The sequence below is a fragment of the Apium graveolens genome, chromosome 3 (genome assembly GCF_009905375.1).
Source record: "Apium graveolens cultivar Ventura chromosome 3, ASM990537v1, whole genome shotgun sequence".
Classification (NCBI taxonomy): domain Eukaryota; kingdom Viridiplantae; phylum Streptophyta; class Magnoliopsida; order Apiales; family Apiaceae; genus Apium; species Apium graveolens.
This window is the reverse complement of record NC_133649.1, coordinates 232,567,284-232,592,190: the sequence shown is the minus strand read 5'-3', so window position 1 is coordinate 232,592,190 and position 24,907 is coordinate 232,567,284. Positions and strand designations below refer to the sequence as shown.

Sequence of the window (24,907 nt, the reverse complement as noted above, 5' to 3'; positions counted from 1 at the left end):
TGCAACATAAAACATGATTATCAATCACTACAATATCTCGAGAAAGTTCAGAACACTTGCCTGGTACTAGCTTACTACACTGCATTTGCTCTCAATCACCATTATCTTACTCCTTGACTATTTGTTTCCCTTTACTATGCCTTGCCTCTTCTGCTCACATATCATAAGCATCTATCAATATTTAACTCAAACGATTCTATTCGACACATACTTCTATCTACCCTTCGTTTTACCCAAATCCGATTAACGGATTGAAAGTTATGCAATAAACAAGTAAACATCGAATATATAGACCGACAGTTAACCAACAAGTCACATATAACACATAACACGTCACATAATCATTGGTATATCATTTATAAAGAAGTCTCGGGTCATAAATAGGCTTTCGGATATTTAAAATAATTTTTAAAACATATTTCGGAATTAAAATAGATCGTTAAATCAATTTCGAAGTAGTAAACAGGGTTCGGTTGGCCAATTCTGGCTTCACAACAATTTCATAATAATTATCGAACCTTGAAAACAATTTAAAATAATATTTTAAAGCTCGAAACTATTATTTAGAATTTTTAAATCATTTTTAAATAATTAAATCTAATTAAATAATTAATTAAAATCAATTAATAATTAATTAAATCAATTAATCAATTAATTTTAGAATTAATTGACTAATTAATCAATTAAAAATTAACTGAAATTAATTAACTAATTAATTCAGATTTATTTTTGGAATTAAAAATAATTTTTGGAATTAAAATAATAATTTTTGGAATTTTCAGAAATTAAAATCGAATTTTTATAATTAAAATAAATAGGAAATATGATTTTTAAATAATTTTAAAACAGGAATCCTAAATTTGCAAACTCTGGAAACTTCAGGGACTGAACTGTTTCTTCCCCGAAAGTTCAGGTACCAAACTGCAATTTTACAACCCCCGTCGCCGGAAAATACAGGTGTGGCCGGAGAACACGATTCTGGCACCCTCACTTCACCACAAGCTCCAGATCACATCTACATACAACCAGGAACTTATTCGTGCAATCAAATCATTCAAATAACCCCAGACTTGGCCGGAAATCGGCCAAGAACATCGCCGGTTTCCGGCGAAACGTCGAAAACTTAAAAAGACAACTCCCTACGATTCAAGCATCCTCTGTTAACGATCTATATATCAATCGATTGCAAATTTCATAAGGAACATAACCCACTATAAATCAACAGCTAATAACCCCTAAATCAAAAAGCCCCAAATTTCAATTGAAAACATTCATACGGGTTATAAACCCTAATTTTAAAATTCGAGAATTAAACCCACTTTTGAGCATGTTATTGAACTCCAAATCAGACGTATGACATATAAAAATCATCAGGATAAGAAGCTCTACAACATGCAATCATCAAATCATACAAACAATCATCCGAACAAAAATAATATTTTCAATAAAAATAATTCGAAATTAAATAAAAATATAGAAAAATAACCTTGATTTCTGCAGTTCTAAAACTTGAAGAAACTGAAAGAACACCTTAAAACCTCTGTTTTGGTTACTCGAGCGTTCCAAACGGAGATCAATAACACCTTCAATTTGTGGTTTGATTTTCAGAAGGGTTTATGAATATAAGGATTTTCTCCTGAAAATTTATATAATTACTTACTGCAAGTGATTTTGATACGAAATAAAATACGGTAAAAGGCTATTTATAATTACGGAAAATTAGTATCCTGTTGGATCATTCCGGATATAAAATGGTACGTTTATTTGTAAAAACTGATCCAAACAGTATCAGTTTTCGGGACAATTATCCAAATCAGTACAATTTGTACTGCGGTCTTGGTCTCAGAGCCTGGTTACACGTACTACGAGGTGATAATTGGGATAGTTTAATAAAAAGCTCCCGTTTATCGAAAATACGAGTTTTATTGATTTACCGAAACGAATATTGTATCGAAAATATTACGCCGGGACCCGCGCAGGACAAACCGTACGCCGGATCGGAAAAGTCGAAATATGGAATATGCTCGGAATATTACAATTAGGTTAGGAAGGAGTTCTCGGAAGAGTTTCGGGTTCCAATAACGTAACAACGGATGACGTCGGTTGGTTCCCATTTTTATAAAATAGATTTTAAATACCCAGAAAAAGATTTTATAAATTCATAAATCAACATAAAAATAATTAGGAAGATATGACAATTATCTATATTTTATTTTGGACATATAAAAATTAAAATACTCAATTAATAATATTTTTAAACATCCAAACACATTTAACACTTAACAAATAATTCACAGAATAGATACTGAACACATATAATAATTATTTATTAGTAAAAATAATTACACGATATATCCCGGATATTACAAGAAGTGGGGAGTTATATGGTTAAGGATGTCATTTGATTCGACTCCTTTGACGGAAAATTGTTTTTATGGATTGGATGGTAGCGTAAGAGGCTGTGGCGGTGGTCCAGTGTGAGCCATGTATTATACTTGATTATAAGACCTCGCTAGGCCAATATGTGCCTTGGGTGCCCCGTTTGTTTAGTTGGATATGCTTGGCATACCGGTGTTACTCCGCGGCTGATCACTGGCGGCAACATACCGTCGTCCGAGGATTCTGATCTAAAATAAAAGGATTTATAAAAATATTATTTATTATCAAAACATATATCAGTTTTTGATACTGTTCAGGTATTGTTGTTTGGTTTTGCTCCTTATTGTTGTTTTGTTCTAAATCATAAGCTATATACTGCTTGCTGAGCATTTCTTTCGCTCATACTTGTTTCATATCCTAATTCTTTCAGCTAGACCATGACAAGCTTGAGTTCCAGGTCTGGCCAGAGGTTGTGTGCTTGTAAAAAGTTTGGTGTGGTTTCCAGGTAGACAGTTTGGGACGCTTAACTAGTCTAGGGGTTTGTAATAAAATTTGAATAAGTTGTAAACTAATTAGACTTATGGTTTGTAATAACATTTGGTTTGTATTAGTGCCTGTTCCATACTATAAACTGTGATCGATCCAGTGCATGCAAGGGGTTATAGTTTTTTATATTATTCCGCTGTGATTATTTTTATTATGGTTTATTGGCTAGTGACCCCCAAATCTAGACCCCGGGTTTGGAGGGCGTCACAATATTGAAAACTCCCAATAATCTGAGAATACCTTAACTGAGACACAGGAACTCTTGGACTATTCTTGACTAAGACAACTTTTGAATCATATGGTGTACTAGCGATTCTACAATTTGAATAACTGTACTTCTCAAGTATAGATTTCTCTATATATGGAGACTGTGACAAAGTTATTCCATCAGTTGACTGGGTCAACTTGATCCCAAGAATCACACTAGCCTCACCCATATCCTTCATCTCAAAGTGCCTCTTTAAGAAACTCTTTATCTCGTTAATAATCTTAATTTTGGTTCCAAACAACAAGATATCATCTACACACAAGCACACGATCACACAATCATTACCTCTAACCTTATAGTAGACACACTTTTCACTTTCATTAACTAAAAACTTGAAGTCTAAAACAGTTTCATCAAACTTTTTATGCTAGTCTATAGGTTCTTATATAAGGTCATAGATGGACTTGACTAGTCTACATACTTTCCTCTCATTACCAGAAGCAACAAATCCCTCAGGATGATCCATATAAATCTCTTCTTCAAGGTCAACATGAAGAAAAGCTATCTTTATATCCATTTGATGGATGATAAGACCATGAACAGAAGCCAATACAATAAGCATTCTGATTGTTGTCATTCAGGGAACTGGAGAATATATATCAAAATAATCAATGTCTTCCCTTTGCCTAAAGCCCTTAGCAACTAGCCTAGCCTTGTACTTATCTATTGAGCCATCAGGGTTTAGCTTCCTCTTGAAGATCCATTTACATCCAATTGAAGAACACCCGGGAGGGAGATCAACTAAATCCCATGTTGCATTTGAAACAATTGAGTCAATTTCACTCTTTACAGCGCCTTTCCAATGCCTTGACTCCGAAGAATCCATGGCTTGACGGAAAGTTAAAGGCTCATCCTCGACATTGTAAGTGATAAAGTCACTTTCAAAGTCCTTGACTTTCCTCTACTTCGTTAGGAGTAGAGCTACTACCAGGATCCACCCCCACATTCGACATCCTTTCCACATGATCGGGAATGGAACTCGATGTGCGAGTGATATCATCATTTGAAGTACCTTGAGGTATACCCGTCTTCATAGGGAATACTTCCTCAAAGAAAGTTGCATCATGAAACTCAACTATCGTATTCACCACAATACCATCTATGTCAGATTTTAATACTAAAAATCTCAAAGCAGTTGTGGTTTCAAGATATCCCAGAAAGATACAATCAACAGTTTTCGAACCCAGTTTCTTTCTCTTGTGTTCAGGGACAAGCACCTTAGCAAGTCACCCCCATATACGAAGATAACTGACACTTGTCCTACGCTTTCTCCATAATTCATATAGTCTTGTCCATATGTTTTAGAGGGACTCTATTCAGAATATGGCAAGCCGTATTCAGAGTCTCTCTCCACATGTACTTAGGTAACCCATAATTAATCAGCAAACTATTAATCATGTCTTTAAAAGTTCTATTATTTCGCTCTGCCACCTCATTAGACTTAGGTGTGTATGGTGGAGTAACCTCATGAACTATACCATTGCTTGCACACAATTCATTAAACAAGGTACTCGTATACTCACCACCTCTATCAGACCTCAACCGTTTAAGTACTTTTCCGGTTTGTGTTTTAGCTTCATTTTTATACATATTGAATTTATTTAGTGCTTCATCCTTATGTTTAAGCAAATAAACATAACAATATATATTACAATCATCTATAAAGGTAATGAAATATCTCAGTGATCTTTAGTCAACACCAAATTCACATATGTCTAAGTGCACTAAATCTACCAAGTCTGAATCTCTAACAACATTATGAAAAGGTTTCCTTGTTTGTTTAGCAGTTACACACACTTGACACTTAGATTTCTTATCAATGGCGTACTTTGGAATCAACTCTAAATTCATCATATTCTTTAGAGCACCAAAATTTAAATGACCAAGTTGTAAGTGCCACAAATCAGATGATTCTATACAATTAACAGAAGGTGCAACTCTATCATTAATAAAACCACCCAAAACGGGTTCAACATTTATTAAAAACAAACCATCGGACAAGTAACCCTTGCCAAAGAATGTACCAGTATGAGTAATAACTACTTTATTACACTTCAAAGAAAGTTCAAAGCCATATTTAACTAAATAACTTCCACTTATAATATTTCTACGAATAGAGGGAACATGAAGCACTCTAGTGAGAGATAGAATCCGCCTAGAAGCAAACTTCAGGTCCACGTTTCCTATTCCAAGCACTTGTGCAGCACTAGCATTCCCCATCGTTACTATCACTCCATGACTCTGTTGATAAGATACAAACAAGCTAATATCAGCACAATTATGTACATTAGCTCCAGTATCAATTAACCACTCATGTGACAGATAAGTAGAAAGTAGTACAGGGTTGTAAGTAACATACCCGTCATTGGTTCCAGAGGCAGCAACCACACCAATGACCATGTTAGCTACTGGCCCACTCGTAGTTCCAAGTCCAAGCACAGTATTTTCTTGAGCTACCACTCTAACTATCTTAGCTTTCTTACTTGGACAATCCTTACTCCAATGACCAACCTGTCCATAAGACCAACATGGTTTGTTCGTATTTGCTTTCTTAGCCTTGTTCTTGTCAGGTTTAGTGTTAGCCTTTTTAGTGACTACCTTTTTTTGTCCTACAGTCACTACATTCACCTTCGAGCTCCCATGTTCCACAAGCAACACATGTCCCTGTTTGGACTTGTGCTGCTCTTGTACAGATATGTCCAACATGAAGTTAGTCCATGTAATCTCTCCTTTGTGTCTTTTCAGGGAGAGAGAAAACTCTTCCCAAGACTTAGGGAGCTTTTCAATCACAGACATCACTCGAAACTTCTCAGGAAAGACCATATCAGACTCACCCAAAGCATGAACCAACATCTCAAACTCATGAACCTGTTCAATCATGGATTTCCCATCCACCAACTTGAAATCAAGAAACCCAACCACAAAATACTTCTCAAGACCTTGAAAATCAGTATTATTGGTTTGGTTCAGCTTATCCCATAAGACTTTAACAGTATAGGCATCTGATGAATAAACATCGAACAAGGTGTTCTCCAAGGCTGGCATAATGGCTGCCCTACCCACCCCATCCTTCTCAGCCCATAAAGCATAAGCCTTAATAGATTCATCCTTCTCTTGATCCAACACCGGAGGATCATACTGTACCACTGGCTATAGACCCTTAACCGTAAACAGAGCTTCATCTTTTTCTAAAAATGAGAAAAAGAAACTCCACCACTGAATTTATCAGGCATGCCTGATAAATCAATTGGCTGGGGAAAACGGTACGTAGTCCAATCAATGGAAACAGTACCACCAAAACTAGAACCAGCCTCAATAGTATTAGGAACATCACCAGTTTCGTTAACCATCTTGCTAATTAACTATATATAACTATAATCTCTTCAAGATTATTGGGTATAATTCTAACTACACGGCAACAATGGGAAGTTATATATATATAATAACAAGAACAAGGCAAATAATCAAATAACCAACTAACGAAATAAAATACGAAGGCAATAACAAACTATAATCAGATATTGTAATTGACAAAGAAAGTAAAAAAAAACTTATCTCTTATCGCTTTCCAAATTCTGATAAGAACACAACAGCTGGGCCGCCAAACCCTTGAAGAGAACTTGACTGTCCTTGAAGAGATTATTGCCCCCCAACTACGCTGTGATGGAATGCAGCAATATCGCTTTCAGGATAAAACATCAACAAATCAATCTGGCCACGGAACCAGGAGTGATCAACGATGACTCGCACCTCAGTTTGTCCATAAAAAACTTATGCAACTCATATAAGTTTGCGAGGTAGGCACCGAGACTTGTGTTATGTTTATCTCAAGTATACCTCTCAATATATAGGCATCTCAAGTTGCTCTTCTTCTATTTTAACTCGATGTGGTATCTAAAGTAACAAAACAGAAAAAGTAAACAAAATGGGTTTTCCTTATTATTTATATTATATCCTGATTAATTAATATTAATATTATATAATATATTCAGAGTTTGATTAAAATAATCCTTACTCAATATATTTAATATTAATAATTAAATAATCAATATCAATAATTAAGCTTGTAATAGAAAAGAAAAATATAAGAGTTCCCACTAGCACTAGGCCACACAAGCATTCCACTTATGCTAGTAGTTGCAAACAACACTAACACAAGATGCTATATAAACTCAATATCTTTCTTTTACAATATCAATGTGGGACAAAATCCCCCTAACCCATTTCAAACAAGCAACTTTGTCTCCATATATTCATGGATTCCACTAAGAAAATGTTTTAGATCCAAATATGAAAGTTTAAGTCCTCATGTCAAGAAACAACCTCCAAGTGTTAGCTTCAGGAAATCATATTAAGAACATATATAAATTATGCCTCAAACTTTCCATTTTCTAACACCTTCTGATTTTTTTGACAATTCTATCCATTTAAATCTCATTAGCTAAAACTAGTCCAACACAAAGAGTAGATAAGAACTAATCTAAACTAGCAAGATTAGCATAAAGTAACACTACGTCATTGATGACCTATTGCACGTTTTTATCTGGCGTTGCCTTAGAAAACGTTGTAATATATATATATATATATGAAATTATGGAGCTATCACAACATCCAGATTTTGGTGTTACTATAGGCACCGAGATTGCTATAGCTCAATATAGTTATGGTGTTGACATAGATGTCTTCCCTATTGCAACCTACGGGTCGTGCTAGCGTAGACGACTGAATAATTTTTTTAAAAATTTAACTCAAAATAAAATTTATCTTTAAAAATTAAGTGATTTGAATAAAATTGTTTATGGACTTTTGTAGAAAGTAAATGCATGTAAAATTAATAAATTATTCATATTTTATAAATGTCAATATATTTTATTTGAATATAAAACTAAATGAATACGCTTTATTAGTTTATAAATATTTATTAAAATTACTAAAATAATTTTTTACTTGAAAAATAAAAGCCTATAATAATTTTGAATATTTAAAAACAAATCATAATAAATTAATTATAATAAATTTAATATGTGCAATTTAAATATAATATTATATATGATAATATTTATAAAATATTTTTTTATATTCAACTAAATTAAAGTATATGAATTGGACTTGTGAAATTGGGGTAGGGGCGGCTAAGTTTTGGAAAAGCGGGAAACTTAATTTTGGACTACAGAAAGGGGGAAATCAATTACAGCATCTAATCTCCTGTGAAATTAGAAAGGTTCTTACTCTGCCTCCTCTCGTAAGGTCCCCTTTCTCTCTTTCTATTTATTTCTCTCACTTAGTCTCTCTCTCCTTGTCTCATTTTATTATTATTATTATTACAAATGGTATATGTTTTTGTTTGATATATATTCTAAGAAAGATAGCTTGCAATCGACTTCAAAAGTTATTGATGAAGTGGCAGCTGAGTCCTCCTTTTGGATTTAAACATAAACTCACCGGCGATAATCTTCAAAGGTCAAAGGAATTTATATTTTTATGTTTCCTCATAACTTTTTTCAAATAGATCATGGGTGTTTTACTTTGTCAACATATATATATAAGTTTGTTTGTTTAATGTACAGGTGGGTGATTGAAGTTGGTGGTGCTTCCGGTATGCTCTATGCCGATGAATCTTACCAGCTTCAAGTTGACTTTCCTGAGCATTAGTTTTGCTATTAGGGTCGATGTTCTATTTCTTACATTTTTTAGTTTTGCTATTAGTTTTCATTTTTTCTATTTTTTCTTGTTCTTTGCAAGCACCTAGGTTATTTAATTATTGTTGGGCAATTTTGCAGGAGATTATATTTTCGAACTAGCTTGCCGAGTAGATGCCATAGGCATTTGATCTCAATCCAAATTTTATCAAGTTGCAATAAAATAAGGTGTTGAAAGCCATGACTTTAATCTAAGGTTATTTTTGATGTTGGTCTACTCCAGTATCTTGGTTTTTTCTCATCCTTTGAAGTTAGTGAACATGCATCAAGCGCTTTCCTCGCTGCCTCTACCCTTTTTAAGGTTATGTTTCCACATTTCTATTACTAAATTTTTTATATAAATGTTTATGTATTATTGTTTTTATATTTTTAATGGGCTTGGGTGATTATAATTGTGTACTAGCTGGATTATTTTCATTGGAGACTTGCAGGTAAGAAAAGCTTCATGTTTGGTTATATGAAACTAAACACTGGTAATTGATAGGTAATATTACATATAACATGCATGACTATGTTGTTATGCCAAATATGCCAATGGCAATGGGGTCATACATTCTGATTTTCTTCATAACTCTGACTTAGCATGAACTAGACAACTTGACTCCCAAGTCTTGATCTGAAGGTTACATATGTATGCATTCATAAGATCTTTAATTAGCTACATCATTTTGGCCAAAAATCAAATAGATGTAGTTGGGATGACCTGATAATTAAGATGTTGTGTGTTGAACAAGTGACAGGTTATACAATTTTATTATATTTACTACTGGACTGCAAAGAATTTGATTCTCCCATAATAAATAGCCTAGAGAAGAGGTTTGAAGTTATGGATATAGGTTACTAGTTAAACAGAACTGTAATCTCAACTAAGATTCTGAAGAAGATAATTTGTACTCTTATTTAGAAGTCTATGATTTTATTCTGGGCCTGGAAATTTAAATAGAAGAGAACATTAAGGAACTTCGACTGTGAGTATAAGTTGCATCTTTTATTTAGCATGACAAGTTGGAAACCCAATGGACTCAAAGTTTTAACCATTGTTGTGTTATGGATCAACATTTATGATTTTTTTGCAATGATTCTGATATATTTTCCTATGCAATAATTATCATAATTTAACCTTACTAATATGATTAGTTTACTTCAAGAATGATGAATAAGGGGAACAAGAGTTCCAAGTTGGAACATTAGTGGGAGGGCTTGTCTGGGTTTTTTATATTATTGTTTATGTATTTTTAGATAATCTGTAGTTACTTAATTTTAAACAATCAGTTTATATCTACCAAAAAGAACAATCAGTATTCCGGATTTCGGATATGCATAAGTTATTTGTGTTGCATTATATTACTTGATAATTTTAGAGGCATCTGATATGTTTTTATTTAACAATTTTTAATCAGGATATATAACCATTATATTGCTTGTTTCGGTGTTGTATGTGTTAGAATTCAAACTCTCCAGAAGAATAACTAGTGAATAAAATAAAAACATTAAATAAATACATCCTTGAATTATGGTGGGCAGAAGCTAGCAGTATGCAAAGTACAGTGGTGGTCAAATATGTATCTAGAAGAGTACTTAAAGTCCAAAGTTCACACAGCCCACTTTGTGTTAAAATATAGAAGTAAGGAGAACATTAATAGTAATACAGCTATAGTGTTGAACTTGCATGCATGAACCAGCTGGAGGAAGTATATAAAAACAAGATATTGCTGTGGTCAAGAGGAGAAGCTAATATGCAGAAGCTTATCTCTAGATAGAAATAAATGAATACCATGAAATATGGTAGGCTGCATGAGTTAGAAAGAAGGAAGGTGGTTATATTCCCTGCATATATGAAAGTTATAGGAGCTGTACATGGTTAGTAATGATCAAACTGATTAGTGTCAGTCAAAATAGTAGGCTATAATAATAAATATAGTATAGGTAAGAAATGATGTAAGTTTATGTAGCTTGGGTCTATAAAAGGAGCTAAAGTGCATGAAACATAAATACACATCGAAATAAAAAAATAGAGTGATTATAAATAGAGAGCAGAAGCTCCTTGAGTCATAAAAGAAGAGTTGTATCCTAGTTTACAAAATAAGTTGTAGCTTATATTTGTGAAATAAAAAGTTTGTTATGTGCTTTAATTATATATACATAGATTGCTGAGTGTGTGTTTTATAATCTAAATAATATTAAAAATACATCATGTGTTTTGAGTTCGCGAAATAGAAAAGCCCATACATATTTCCAACAAGTGGTATCTGAGCCAAGGTTACGTTTCTAAAAATGGCGAATAGGGTGCAACCCAATATTCCAAGGTTGACGGTCACAAATTATGGGAACTTGAGTATTCAAATAAAGGTGTTACTTAATTCATACGACAATTGGGAAATTGTTGAAAGTGGTTATGACGAGCCCCTAGATGAAGTGGCCCTTACAAATACAGAAAAAGATGATTTTGAAAGAGACCCGGAAAAAAGATAATAAGGCGTTATATACAATTATTCAAGGTGTTGATAATTCAACCTTTGAAAAAATTTTGGAGGCAAAAACATCGAAGAGTGCGTGGGAGATTTTTCAAAAATCTTTTCAAGGAGTCGAAAAAGTTAAAAAGGTGTGGCTCCAAGTGCTATGCGGGGAAATTCGAAAATTTAAAGATGAAGAATTAGAAAATATTGGTGAATTTGTTATGCATTTGAAAGCCGTGACAAATGAGATGAAAAAAATAGAGAAAGTCTCGAAGATGTTTGGGTCATGGAAAAACTCCTCTGTTCGCTGACCAGATTATTTGATTACGTGGTTACTTCTATTGAGGAGTCAAAAGATTTGTCAACAATTTTGATTGACGAGCTGGTTGGTTCAGTTTAAGCGCATGAGTAGCGAATGAACCAGTATGATGATGCTAGCCACTTGGAAAAGGCGTTGCAAAGTAAGGTATCCATTGGTGACAGTTCTGCCAGTAGCAGTTCTGTACGTGGCAGAGGTGGCTTTAAAGGTGGCTACTGAGGTGGACGAGGACGTGGAAAACAGTCTTTCAACAGAGGCCATAATTATTAAGGTTATCAACCATCTGGTCGTGGTTAGAATTTTAGAGGCTGGGGAAGAGGTGTATTTCAACGAGGTGACAAATCTCAATTTCAATGTTACAATTGTAATAAATTTGGTCACTTCAGTTATGAGTGTAGAGCACCAAAGGTGGAACAAAGGAGCCATTTTGCAGCAGCAAAAGAAGACAAAAATGTTGGTTCTGTTTCCTCACCTACAAAGGAGATGAGGAAGGCAAGAAGAATATTTGGTATCTTGATTCCGGTGTGAGCAATCACATGTCCGGCCACAAACATTTATTTACGGAGATAGACAAGACTGTCACAGGAGAAGAAACTTTCGGTGATTCTTCAAATATTCCAGTCAAAGGGAAAGGTACAATAACGTTATGATAAAGAATGGTGATAAAAAAGTATATAAATGATGTTTATTATATACCTGCTTAGAAAAATAATATCATCATTCTTGGTCAACTTGTGGAGAAAGGATATAATATACAGATGCAGGATAATTCTCTTACCATCTGAATTCAGGTTCGAGAACTAATTGCAGATGTGGAGATGTCAAAGAATCTCTTGCTCACACTTGATATGTAGATGAAAGTACATAAGTGCTTGAAATCAGTCATTAAAAATGATTCGTGGCTGTGGCACTTGAGATATGGTCATCTTGGATTTTCTGGCTTAAAATTATTATCAAAGACAAAGATGGTGGACGGTTTGCCAGAAATCAACGAACCAGAAAATTTGTGTGAAGCATGTGTCAAGCGGAACCAACACAGACAAACTTTTCCCGTTGGAAAATCATGGAGAGCCAGGAGACAGTTGGAGATATTTCACACAGATATAGCTGGTCCATTTAATATCCCATCACTTGAAGGTAATAGGTATAACCTAACATTTATTGATGATTTCATCAGGAAAAGTTGAGTGTATATCATAAAAGAAAAGTCGGAGGCTCTTGATAAATTCAAGGAGTTCAAAGCATTGGCTGAAAAACAAAGTGGCCAGTATTCGAAGACACTCAGATCAGATAGAGAAGGCGAGTACACTTCAAACTTGTTCAGATTTTTCTGTCGAGCACATGGTATAAATCATCAATTGACAATAGCATACACTCCACAACAAAATGGTGTTGCAGAAAGGAGGGAACTTTTTGGGCTGAAGCCATTTTATGTGCAGTTTATTTGTTGAATCGTTGTCTGATGAAAAGTGTCAGAAATAAAACTCCAAGTGAAGCATGGAGTGGGAGCAAACCATCAGTTGGACATCTCAGAATTTTCGGATGTATTACTTATGCCCATGTTCCCGATCAGACAAGAAATAAGCTAGATGATAAAGGCGAGAAATGTATCTTTACCGGATATGATAAAAGAAGCAAGGCATACTGACTCTATAATACTCTGACGAAGAAATTAATCATTTCTCAAGATGTTGAGTATGATGAATCTGATTATTGGAGATGGAGCGAGGATAAAAGAAAAGTTGCTTGTTTATTTATCAACGGTGATGACGATGACGGTGATAACTGTTAGGCGCTAAACATACGCTAATAATACACGCAAGTATACTGAGTTCGCAAGTAGTATAGAATTTTTTCTAGTTCGTTCCCACAGAGACTGTATTGGTTAACTATCTAATTTATGCACCTAAGCAATAATGTATTGTTATTATCCAATGCTAAGACGATAACAAATTGAGATTGTTTATAACTAAGAATTACGCTAACAATTATAACTACGAGAATAAGATTAACTGTATTGATATATATGACAAACATGGGATTCTAACTTCATTAAATACTTCATTCAATAGCCTTAATATTCTTAACCTTAGCATGCAATGGTGATGACACTAATCAGACAACACGAAACTGACAAACGCCAACTTTCATTGCACGAGTACCATTCTACCAGACATCCACAAAAGAGATAGAAGATGAATAGGCACCAATTATATTGAGACCCTATATGTCTATAGAATTTGACAACATAACAGTTTAAGCACAAGTTATCTATCTTGATTACATAGGGCAAGTAAGAGGTTAAAATTACCTACGAATTATGCATAACAAATACATGAACCTATGCTAGCATGGCAAGTTCTAAATCCTTAAATTCACTTTCGCCTCATTAAGAATTAACACACTATCTTATAAGTTCGCGATGCTCATAAGACGAATACGCACAACCAATACTAGGATATCATACAATCACCACTAACTAAGGCATCAAACAATTTAACTAAAATAAATCCGCTAGAACCCCACGATAACGATTAGCCCATAATCAGACTCATCATCAACGTGGGTTCCGGTGAAAACATGATATAGCAAACGTAGTCTTTATACGAATAAATAAAACCAAGTACAAACAAGAGTATAGGTTCAACAAAATAAGAAACAAGAATCCAAGTTACAACTCAAAACAAAGATTCACAAGAATAAACTAGATCGTCTTCGTCTTTGTCGAATTATGCTAAAGGTCTCTTTCCGTCTTCTCCTTGCGCTCTGGTCCGTCTCTCTTACTTCATATCTATTAAAAACGACCTAATATGAATATATAAAGCAGCCCTCAACAATCTGGAAGCTTTCCCTTTTAGAATTGTAGTAGAAACAGGATTCTGAAATTCGACCACGGCGCGGGCGCGCACTATCACAACGCGGGCGCGCGCTATCACAGCGCAGGCGCGCGCTATCACAGCGCGGGCGTGCTACATTTCTGGAACCCTGGCGCGGCCGCGCGCTATCACAGTGCGGGCGCGCCGCCCTTCTGGGAAAAACTCAGATTTCTTCTTAAATCTTGCTGCTTCGAGCCGGCTTTCCACGAGCTTTTATTCCAACACCACCTGGACACCAAATTAGCACCAAAACCATGCTAATTCACCTGATTGCCTGAGTAATGCCTGAAATGCAAAAACACTAGAAAACACATTAAAAAACTTAACAACTTGAGTACAAATACACCAATTCAAAGCTTATTAGAGCATAATAAAGTGTCATAAATGTCACTCAACAATAAATTGAACATTGAAGCTGACGGAAATGATGATCAAACTCCTACACCAAGTCCAAATCAAGAAACTCCTGGATCGACACCATCCACGGGAGGAAGCACCAGTTCAGGGGGAGCACCGAGAAAGATGCAGAGTCTGAATAATATCTATGAAGCAACAAGTCTGATATAAATATCCTTTGATTATTCTCTATTTTGTTTAATGGCTGAATGTGATCCAGTTATATTTGAAGAGGCTTTTGAAGAAAGAAAATGGAATAAAGCCATGGATGAGGAAATTGGTGCAATAAAGAAAATTGATACTTGGGAGCTGACAGATCTTCCAGAAGGACACAAAGCTATCGGTGTCAAGTGGGTCTATAAGACCAAGACGAATCAAGATGGAGAAGTGGAGAAATACAAGGCGAGGCTGGTGGCTAAAGGCTACAAACAGAGACATGGCATTGACTATGATGAGATATTCACTCCAGTTATAAGAGTTGATACCATACGACTTCTGACATCAATTGCAGCTCAAAACCAGTGGAAGATATTTCAGATGAATGTCAAGTCAGTATTCCTGAATGGAAATCTGGAAGAAAAAATCTATATTGAGCAGCCTCCAGGATATGTTCAGAAATGTCAGGAAAATAAGGTCTACAGGCTGAAGAAAACCTTATACGGTTTGAAGCAAGCTCCACGAGCATGGAACACAAGGGTTGATGAATATTTCCAGAAAAATGGTTTCGTGAAGAGTCTATACGAGCATGCTCTCTACACGAAAACAAATTCAGGGGGAGATATTATGATCGTTTGCTTATACGTGGACGATATGTCTTTACCGGAAATAACCCTTGTATGTTTGATCATTTTAAGAAAGTTATGACTAATGAATTTGAGATGATAGATATCAGCCAAATGTCGTACTTTCTTGGAGTCAAGGTGAAGCAAAACAAAGACGGAAATTTTATGTCACGGAAAAAATATGCGGAGCAGATTTTAAAGAAGTTCAGAATGGAAGAATGCAAGCCAGTGAGCACGCTAGCAGAAGCAAGCATAAAGCTCAGAGTTTATTCAACGAGGGAGTCGGTAAATCTGATGTTGTTCAAAATTTTGGTCGGAAGTCTGCGATACCTAATTTTCACTCGTTCGGATATTATGTATGCAGTCGGATTGGTTAGTAGGTACATAAAGAAAAAGAAGCAAGATCACTTCATGGCAGCTAAAAGAATTTTGAGATACATAAAAGGTACGCTTGATCATGGCTTATTTTATACGCATTCTCAAGATTCAAAATTAGTTGGCTACTCAAACCGTGATTATGGTGGTGACTTGGATGATGGGAAAAAGCACTTCGGGTTATGCTTTTCACATTGGTTCTGCAATATTTTCATGGTCATTAAAGAAGCAATAGATAGTCGCTCTCTCAACATGTGAGGCGGAATACATAACAGCAGCAGCATGCACATGTCAGGCTATGTGGCTAGGCTACATACTAAGTGAGTTAAACCTCGCAGAGGAAAGTCCGATTAAAATTTACAGGGATAACAAATCCGCAATTTCAGTTGCGAAAAATCCAGTGTCACATAGTCGGAGCAAGCACATCAATATCAAATATCACTTCATTCGAGAACAGGTGAACGAGAAAATTATGGAATTGGTGCACTGCGGGATAGAAGAAAATTTAGCGAATATATTTACAAAGACGTTGAAGTCGGATGTGTTTGGAAAAATAAAAGTGAAAATCGATATGCAAAGTTGAGTTTGAGGGGGAGTGCTAGAATTCAAACTCTCCGGAAGAATAACTAATGAATAAAATAAAAACATTAAATGAATAAATCCTTGAATTATGGTGGGAAGAAGGTAGCAGTTTGCAAAATACAGTGGCGGTCAAATATGTATCTAGAAGAGTACTTGCATTCCAAAGTTCACACAGCACACTTGGTTTTAAAACATAAAAGGAGAACATTAATAGTAATATAGCTACAGTGTTGAACTTGCATGCATGAACCAGCTGGAGGAAGTATATAAAAAAAAGACTTTGCGGTGGTTAAGAGGAAAAACTAATATGCAGAAGCTTATATCTAGATAGAAATAAATGAATACCATAAAATATGGTAGGCTGCATGAGTTAGAAAGAAGGAAGGTGGTTATTTTACTTGCATACATGAATGTGATAGGAGTTATACATGGTTTGTAATAATCAAGCTGATTAGTGTCAGTCAATATAGTAGACTATAATAATAAATATAATATAGGTGAGCAATGATGTAAGTTAGTGTAGCTTGAGTCTATAAAAGGATCTACATTGCATGAAACATAAATACATATTGAAGTGAAAAAATAGTTTGATTATAAATACAGTGCAGAAGCTCCTTGAGTCATAAAAGAAGAGTTGTATCCTAGTTTATAAAATAAGTTGTAGCTTATATTTGTGAAATAAAAATTTGTTGTGTGCTTTAGTTATATATATACATAGTTTGCTGAGTGTGTGTTTTATTATCCAAATAATATTAAACATATATCATGTGTTTCGATTTCGCGAAATAGAAAAGCCCATACATGTTTCCAACAGTATGTGTCCCTTTTAAATTTTATAGTGACGTCTGTATACTTCTCAACGTCCTTAGACCTTTCTCTTGAGTGTGACATATCGAGTCTGTTTCTTATATTATCTTTGTTTTAGAACTGATTGAATTCATCTCCATGCAGGTTCACGAAACAGATTATAAGACCGTAGATGGCACTTGCATAAGAGACTACATTGACATAACCGATTTGGTTGATGCTCATGTGAAAGCCCTTGAGAAGGCAAAGCCGGGAAATGTAGGAATCTATTATATTGGAACTAGATTTAGTTTTTTAATTATACCAGAATGTAACTTTTATAGAACTTGATTCATGTAATGATTCTACTGATGTGGGGCTTACTTGTGGGACCCACTTTTTTGTCAGTTAGTACCTCTACTGCAACACAAGATTTGTGTTGCTATACTCTAAAAATCTTGTTGCAATTGATATTTATAGCAACATATTTTAATGTGTTACCATAGATTGACACTGATGTAATGTTAAATACCTATGGTGACTGCCTTATACCCAACACCGAAAATGTGTTGCAATAGACCTCTTTTTGCCTATGGAAACATTTTTTGGGTCTATAGCAACACAGTCTTGGTGTTTCTAAAAGCCATCTATGGCATAGTGTAATCAGAGTTCAAATCACAACATCAAATATTCATGCCAAGAGTATAATTAACAACATTGTCCCAAATTTGATTTATCATGTCAAGACTGAACTAATTACTATTCACCTGACATGAAGATATCATAACTATCTCTAGTTATGCTGCACATTTATTCTAGCACAAGTATTAACAATCAAAAAATAAGTGTAACCTAAGAGTCTACTATTAAAGTGACTCATGGTCTAGTACGCAAATATCATACAGAGTCTTTAATCAGAGCATGAGTCATATGTGTGTGCTTAAATAAATATTAATATAATAAGTATTTGCATTAGGGAAAATCATATAGCATAAAGGCATTCAAACAACTTATATATTGTTTCAATAACTCTAACTTATTTACCAACTAGCATATAACATGTAAACCATGGTAATCAGTTAGCTTCGAAAGTTTACGAACATGGAAAAATATAATGATATTAGATATGTAAACTTACATTCCCTTCATAGCATCATCATATGGGTTGCAAAGTTTATCCTCATCAAATTGCATTTGTTGATTTCCAATTAATTGGAAAAATTTAACATGCCAAGTTCACTAACCAACTTGTTGAAAGTAGCTTCATCAAGTGGCTTCATGAAAATGTAAAAATTGAATACTGCTTCATTTAAACCAAGAAACCAATCTACTTCCAAGAAACTGATAGCTTCCTAAAGTAATTTTTTGATCAATCTTACAACCAACATAATCAGAATTTGTGTAGCCGGTGAAATCAAAACATGTATCTATAGGATACCAAATACTATATTTATGTGCACCCTGCAGATATTTGAAAATTCTTTTGACGGCTATCGGATATGATTATTTTGGATCAGTTTGGAATTGTGCACACAACCATGTTGAAAATATAATATCTGGATGACTCGCAGTCAAGTAAAGCAGTGATCCAATTATGCCTCGGTAGTTAGTGATATCCACATTCTTCCAAGACTTTTATTGATCAAGTTTTGTGGCAGTTGCCATCGGAGTCTTTGCAGGTGCTGAATCTTTCAACTTATATTTCTTCAGATGATCTCTGATGTGCTTCATTTGATGAATAAAAATACCATTTGGCTTCTTGCTCACTTGAAGTCCGAGGAATAAATTCAACTCACCGATCATACCCTTCTCATACCTACTTTACATAAGCTTAGCAAACCTTGCACAAAATACATCATTTGTAGACCCAAATATAATGTCATCAATATAGACTTGCACAAGTATGATATTATTTTTATTTTTTTATAAAACAGAGTCTCATCTATGACACCTCAAGTGAAACCATTTTCAATAAGAAATTCCAAGAGAGTGGCATACCATGTTTTTCGCGCTTGCTTGATACCATTAAGAGCCTTGAAGTGTAAATACACAAAATCTTCAAGCTCAGGATCTATGAGGCAATGGGGTTTCTCCACGTAGACCTCTTCTCCAAGCTCATCATTCAGGAAAATACTTTTCACATCCATTTCATATACCTTGAAATTTGAATATGCTGCAAATGCTAAAAACATCCCGATGGCTTCAAGTCTAGCAACGGGTAAAAAGGTTTCATCGTAGTCAATCCCTTCTTCTTGAGAATATCCCTTAGCAACAAATCTCGCCTTATTTTTTGTAACAATTCCATGTTCATCAAACTTATTTCTGAAAACCAACTTTATGCCAATTATAGATTTATCTTAAGGCTTGGGTACAAAGTTCGAAAATTTCGATCTTTTGAACTGATTGAGCTCCTCTTGCATAGAAATCATCTTAATCTGGATCCCCGAGAGCTTCATCTACTTTCTTTGGTTTCATTTGAGAGAGAAACCCAGAATATAGAAATTCATTTGCAGTAGTTCTTCTGGTCTGAACTTTTGCCTCTACATTACCAATGATTTGATCAATAGGTTGAGGTTTACTCCATTTTACAGACTTGGACAAGTTGGTTCTAGATGACTCTGCATTTTTAGCATTATGATGAGTCTGACTAGTGGATTCTTGTTCTGCTTCTTGATATGCTCCCAATGAGTTGTTTCCATCTTTATCTTCAAAATCTGAAACTTATGGACTTGTCCCAAAGATAATATGATACTGTTATCCTGTATTTCTATTGTCACCACTGTCATCTAGATCAATAGAATCTGAATCTAAATTATGATCATTATCAGGATCATTTCCATTAGAACAATATTAGGTTCATCTTTGCTATCAGAAAAATCTTCAACATCAAGATTATCATAACTATCTTCCTTCTGAATACTTGGGTTCTTGGCATCATCAAAAGTTACATTCAGAATCTCCATAACCTTTTGATCACTAATCACATATTTCCTATACGCATTTAACTCCAGAGTATAGCCTAGAAAGATACCTTCTTCCGCTTCAGCATCAAATTTTCCAAGATGCTCATCGTTCTTAAGCACAAAGCACTTTTTTCCAAACAGGTGAAAGTAATTCACTCATGGTTTCTTGTTGGCCATTAACTTATAAGGGGTTTTCTTATACAATTTGTTGATCAGGGTTCTGTTTTGAGTATAGTATGCAGTATTAACTGCTTCAGCCCAGAAATAGGTAGGAAAAGTGGCTTCAATAAGCATAGTCTTGGAACTTCAATCAGTGTTCGATTCTTCCTCCCAACCCCTCAATTATGTTGTGGTGTTTTTGTTGCTGAAAATTGTCTTGAAATGCCCTTCTCGGCACAGAAATCATTCAACTTTGCATTTCTGAATTTCGTTCTATTATATGATCTAATACCACGAACAAGCATTCCATCTTCTAACTAAATTTTCTTAATATGATCAATAATCTTATATGTTGCTTCAACCTTTGAATGTATGAATAACACCCAAGTGTATCTGGAATAGTTATCAACAATTACTAAGCCATATTTCTTTCTTGACATTGACATGATATTGACTGGGCTGAACAAGTCCATGTGAAGGAGTTGTCGTCGTTTCAGTGATTTCAGTCAGTTTCTTCTTATTTTGTGATGCTCGTTTTGACTTTCTTTTCTCACATACTTCATAGAATCCATCAGGACTGAATTCCATCTCAGACAGACCTCTCACCAATTTCATCTTAACCAAAGAATTTATGATCTTGAAGTTTAAGTGGGAGAGCTTCTTATGCCATAACCAACTTTCATTTGGAGAAGTTTTACTATGAAAACACATTACATGACCATCTTTAGCAGAATTTCAATTAGCTACAAAAATCACCATTTCTCACTCCAATGAGAGTAAACTTCTCATTTGTCTGATTAGAGATCAAACAGTTCACCTTCGTAAATAAAACTTCACATCCTTTGTCATAGAATTGACTGATACTACGAAGATTGTGCATAAATTCTTCAACCAAAGAGATTTCATTAATGATGACATTACCAATTTCGAAACAGCCATATCCCGTTGTATAACCTTTGTTGTCATCTTTAAAAGTAACAACTAAACCAACTTTCTCAACCACCTTTGCTAGAAGGGCTCTATCTTCACTCATATTCCTTGAACATCTACTGTCTAGAATCCACATGACCTTTTTCTTTTTAATGCTATAAAAATAAAGGGGATTAAGTTTTCTTTGGTACCCAAACTACGTTGGGTCCAACGGACTTAGAAGCAGTTAAATATTTAGCATTTTTTTTAAATAGAATTAAGAGCCAATGAAGAACATATTAAATCATATAAAAATGAATTATATTAAATTCACCAAGCTATATAACAATGAATGACATATTAAATCATTTAATCAGATCATACAATATCATTTATATAATGATCTAATAAAAAAATAAAATAAGGCATGAATAAAAAAATTCAATATCAAATCTTATCATATTTAATGTGTAAAATAATAATAACTACAAGCGCACAGTGTGTAGTTGTAGCAATCACAGGTCGATCCACAGAGACTACGAACTTTCAAATAACGAGACAAGCATATACTATGAAACTTGTTATTTAATAATAACTTATCAAAATTTCATGGAGTAAACACAGGCTCTGAAAAATAAATCAAGTAATAATAATATATTAGAATCACTTTGTCAATTGAAAAATTAAGCACTAGGAAAAATCGCGAGAATCAAATAATAAAAAATGAGAAGATATCAAAGTAATTAAATTAACTACATCTTCATCCTAGAGAACAAATTTAGCTACACTTAATAAAAAGATGATTAAAACAATTAACAAACCAAATTCTATCTCTACATTGGTATTGTAGATGTTGCGAATATTGGACACCATACACGAATTTTAGCAAATCTGCAGCGGCCACTATTTTAGAATTCGTACCAAATTCGATCAGATAATATGAACAAGAATAAATCATGTTTATAACAGTATATTTATAAATTATATGATAATCACATAAACATCTTATATAAGCAGGAAAACATGACAAATCACATACATGTTTATATATCGAAAACTGTTGAATACATAACGAAATTAAAGTGTTTTGCCGCTCTAATACCAATATTGTAGTGTTGCGTGCATACATAATAGCGGAAAAATAAGGGAAAAAAACATAATAGCCCGCGGTGCCTCTATATCTCAAAACTAAAAGATAAAAATTGATTACCTGTTGAAAGTATATTTTGTATTTGTATTGTATTCAATAACATATATAAAAGAATTTTTAAATTTATATTGAATTACAAATTAAAGGCTAAAATTTTAAAATTTGCACTTCTCTAGAAATTTTTAATCACAACGAGTTTAATATTTAGTGGTATCCACCTTCACATGTGTCCCACCCTTATATGAGTTTATCATTTTCTGCCATGAGCTGAATTCAAACATATTTTACATCATTAATTTTCAGCAATGATATATTATTGCGTCACCTAATTTTTAATTGTCTGCCAATAATATTGTTGCATCATTGTAATGACAGTAGTTGATTTTAAACATGTAATGAAAGTTTTCTTCTAAAATTGGTGTTTTGAGCACCTAATTCAAAATACCAAAAGGAAATTGAATTAAAAATCCAGGAAGATCGATGAGGCAGTAGCACGTACTTTGCCTTTAAGTTTCTTACAACATGAATGTAGGTCAATTAAGTGCCATCTAAAAGCTGTTACAAAAGAATGGATCAGGTCCTGGCAAGAGACCACTGCCATTGCCAAAAGAGTAACAAAACGGCTGCTCAGTATAGGCTACAGGTTGGTCACTTTGCATACTGAAGAATTCAAAATCATGGTGCTCGAAACCAAGCTGTTTTATCCAGGAATCAGCAGCATGATGGAGATTACACAATCTCAGATAGTCTGACTGCCCATGATTCAACCAGATGTCCCCTTGCAACTTATAAGCAGCGCATCCAAATGGTTGTAGAGAAATCGACTGAGAATCTTCCACTAAAGTTTCTGAATAGTACAGGGTGTATATCAAAATCTATATAAATTAATAAAGATGTTCATGGGGAAGACATGACCAAAAATTATACATTCAAGTAAAAGACACTGCAGGATATAGATAGAAGCACAAATATATCTATTATTACCTTGATAGAAAGACGATAGGGAATGAAAGGTCAGAAAAGCAGCATCAAAGTCCTTGATAGGTATCCCAATATTCGGAATTTGGCAGGTTGGATACCTAATAAACACACAAAAACAAAGCGTAAATTATAATTTTCCAAAGCATATGATCTTACAAAATTATAATTCTATAACAGTACTCATTTAGTACTTGAAAAACTAACCAGGCCACACACATCCAGCTTGCAGGGGCCAAATCAATACTTGTCAAAGTCTGGAGGGCAGGATTAGACAATGAGAACTTCTCTATCTGCATCAAATTCATTGGTACATATATAGTATTCATTATAAATAAGATAGCACTTAAGAAACATGGTCATGTAAACACCGTAGAATGTGAAACTGGGTAAGATTCCTTACTGTTTCAAAGAGGGGTGGCCTGTTGTAGGGAGAAACTTTCTCATGAAACTCAAAATATGGTCTAGAATAAAAGTCACCACTTTGGGGATATAAATCATTAGGGTTTAAGTACAAAGCTTGGAAAGACATCTTCTTTCTTGTATGTCTGGTAAAGCAAAACAATCAGTTATAAATTTAATCTGCTACATATCCTCATCTATCTGTTAACAACTGAAAATTATATGATACAACTGAAAATACAGATAATGTAAAATACCTAACAGTTTTATGTGGCTTGTTGGTGAAAATTTGAATAGCTGACAATGAAGGAACAAAGAACTGATCAACATGCCCCCTGCCGTTGACCATTACCTTAGTTTTGGCACCATACGCACTCCATTGCTCAAAGGATCGCCAAAGATCACTGAGCCTGTAGTAGGAGGTAAGGGGCCTTGGACTAGGGTTCCACCTCCTGTTGAACTCCTGGATGCAGCTCTATTTGGCAGAAGACATAAAAAGAAATTTTACTCGATCCCAATGCATAAGTAGTCTCAGAATATAATATCTTCTTTCCACTCTCTTATGCCTAGTTTCTCTCCATATATGTAACTCAATTATATAAAAATCAGATTCTTGTATAAATTATATATATGCATGGGTCACTGTGTATAGTTTGAAGAATTTAAAAGTAAAAAAAAAAGTAATTTTTTATTGTAGGGAAGTGCCTAAAGTAACTGAGTTACTTAGCTCTCCCATATTTACTGCCACAACTAGAACTGATAAAATGGGTCTCGATCCGAAGAACTGAACCGAAATTTATATATCCGAGATCCGAATTATATAAACTGATAATTATCCGAAAACCAAATTAAACTGATTCGAATATTACCCGAACCGAAAAT

The 24,907-nt window shown here is 34.3% G+C and overlaps 1 protein-coding gene and 1 long non-coding RNA gene across 3 annotated transcripts; one reads left to right on the top strand and one right to left on the bottom strand.

The window, feature by feature from the left end:
* The first annotated feature begins 8,332 nt into the window (after positions 1–8,332).
* On the top strand, positions 8,333–17,943 carry LOC141711002 (uncharacterized). Of its 2 annotated transcripts, none has more exons than XR_012571179.1 (5): positions 8,333–8,435; positions 8,555–8,653; positions 8,761–8,858; positions 8,974–9,193; positions 17,630–17,943. It is a non-coding gene; the product is annotated as an uncharacterized LOC141711002 (long non-coding RNA). The 2 variants fall into 2 exon arrangements; XR_012571178.1 differs by having other exon boundaries at positions 8,350–8,440; positions 8,559–8,653.
* Positions 17,944–23,087: 5,144 nt separating this feature from the next.
* Positions 23,088–24,595, bottom strand: LOC141711001 (uncharacterized). The gene is made up of 5 exons (XM_074513466.1): positions 24,283–24,595; positions 24,027–24,171; positions 23,831–23,916; positions 23,630–23,724; positions 23,088–23,492 (listed from the first exon to the last, which is right to left on the bottom strand). Exons 1-5 carry the CDS (start codon positions 24,372–24,374, stop codon positions 23,194–23,196), a joined length of 717 nt encoding a protein of 238 aa, XP_074369567.1. The 5' UTR covers positions 24,375–24,595; the 3' UTR covers positions 23,088–23,193.
* Positions 24,596–24,907: the final 312 nt, after the last annotated feature.

Bases quoted from the DNA above. Each gene is read 5' to 3' on its own strand.
- LOC141711001 (XM_074513466.1), bottom strand. From the start codon at position 24,374: ATGGTCAACGGCAGGGGGCATGTTGATCAGTTCTTTGTTCCTTCATTG. The intron at 23,917-24,026 runs GTAAGGAATCTT...AATTTGATGCAG, and splicing joins GGCCACCCCTCTTTGAAACA to ATAGAGAAGTTCTCATTGTC. The intron at 23,725-23,830 runs GTTAGTTTTTCA...TGTGTTTATTAG, and splicing joins AGCTGGATGTGTGTGGCCTG to GTATCCAACCTGCCAAATTC.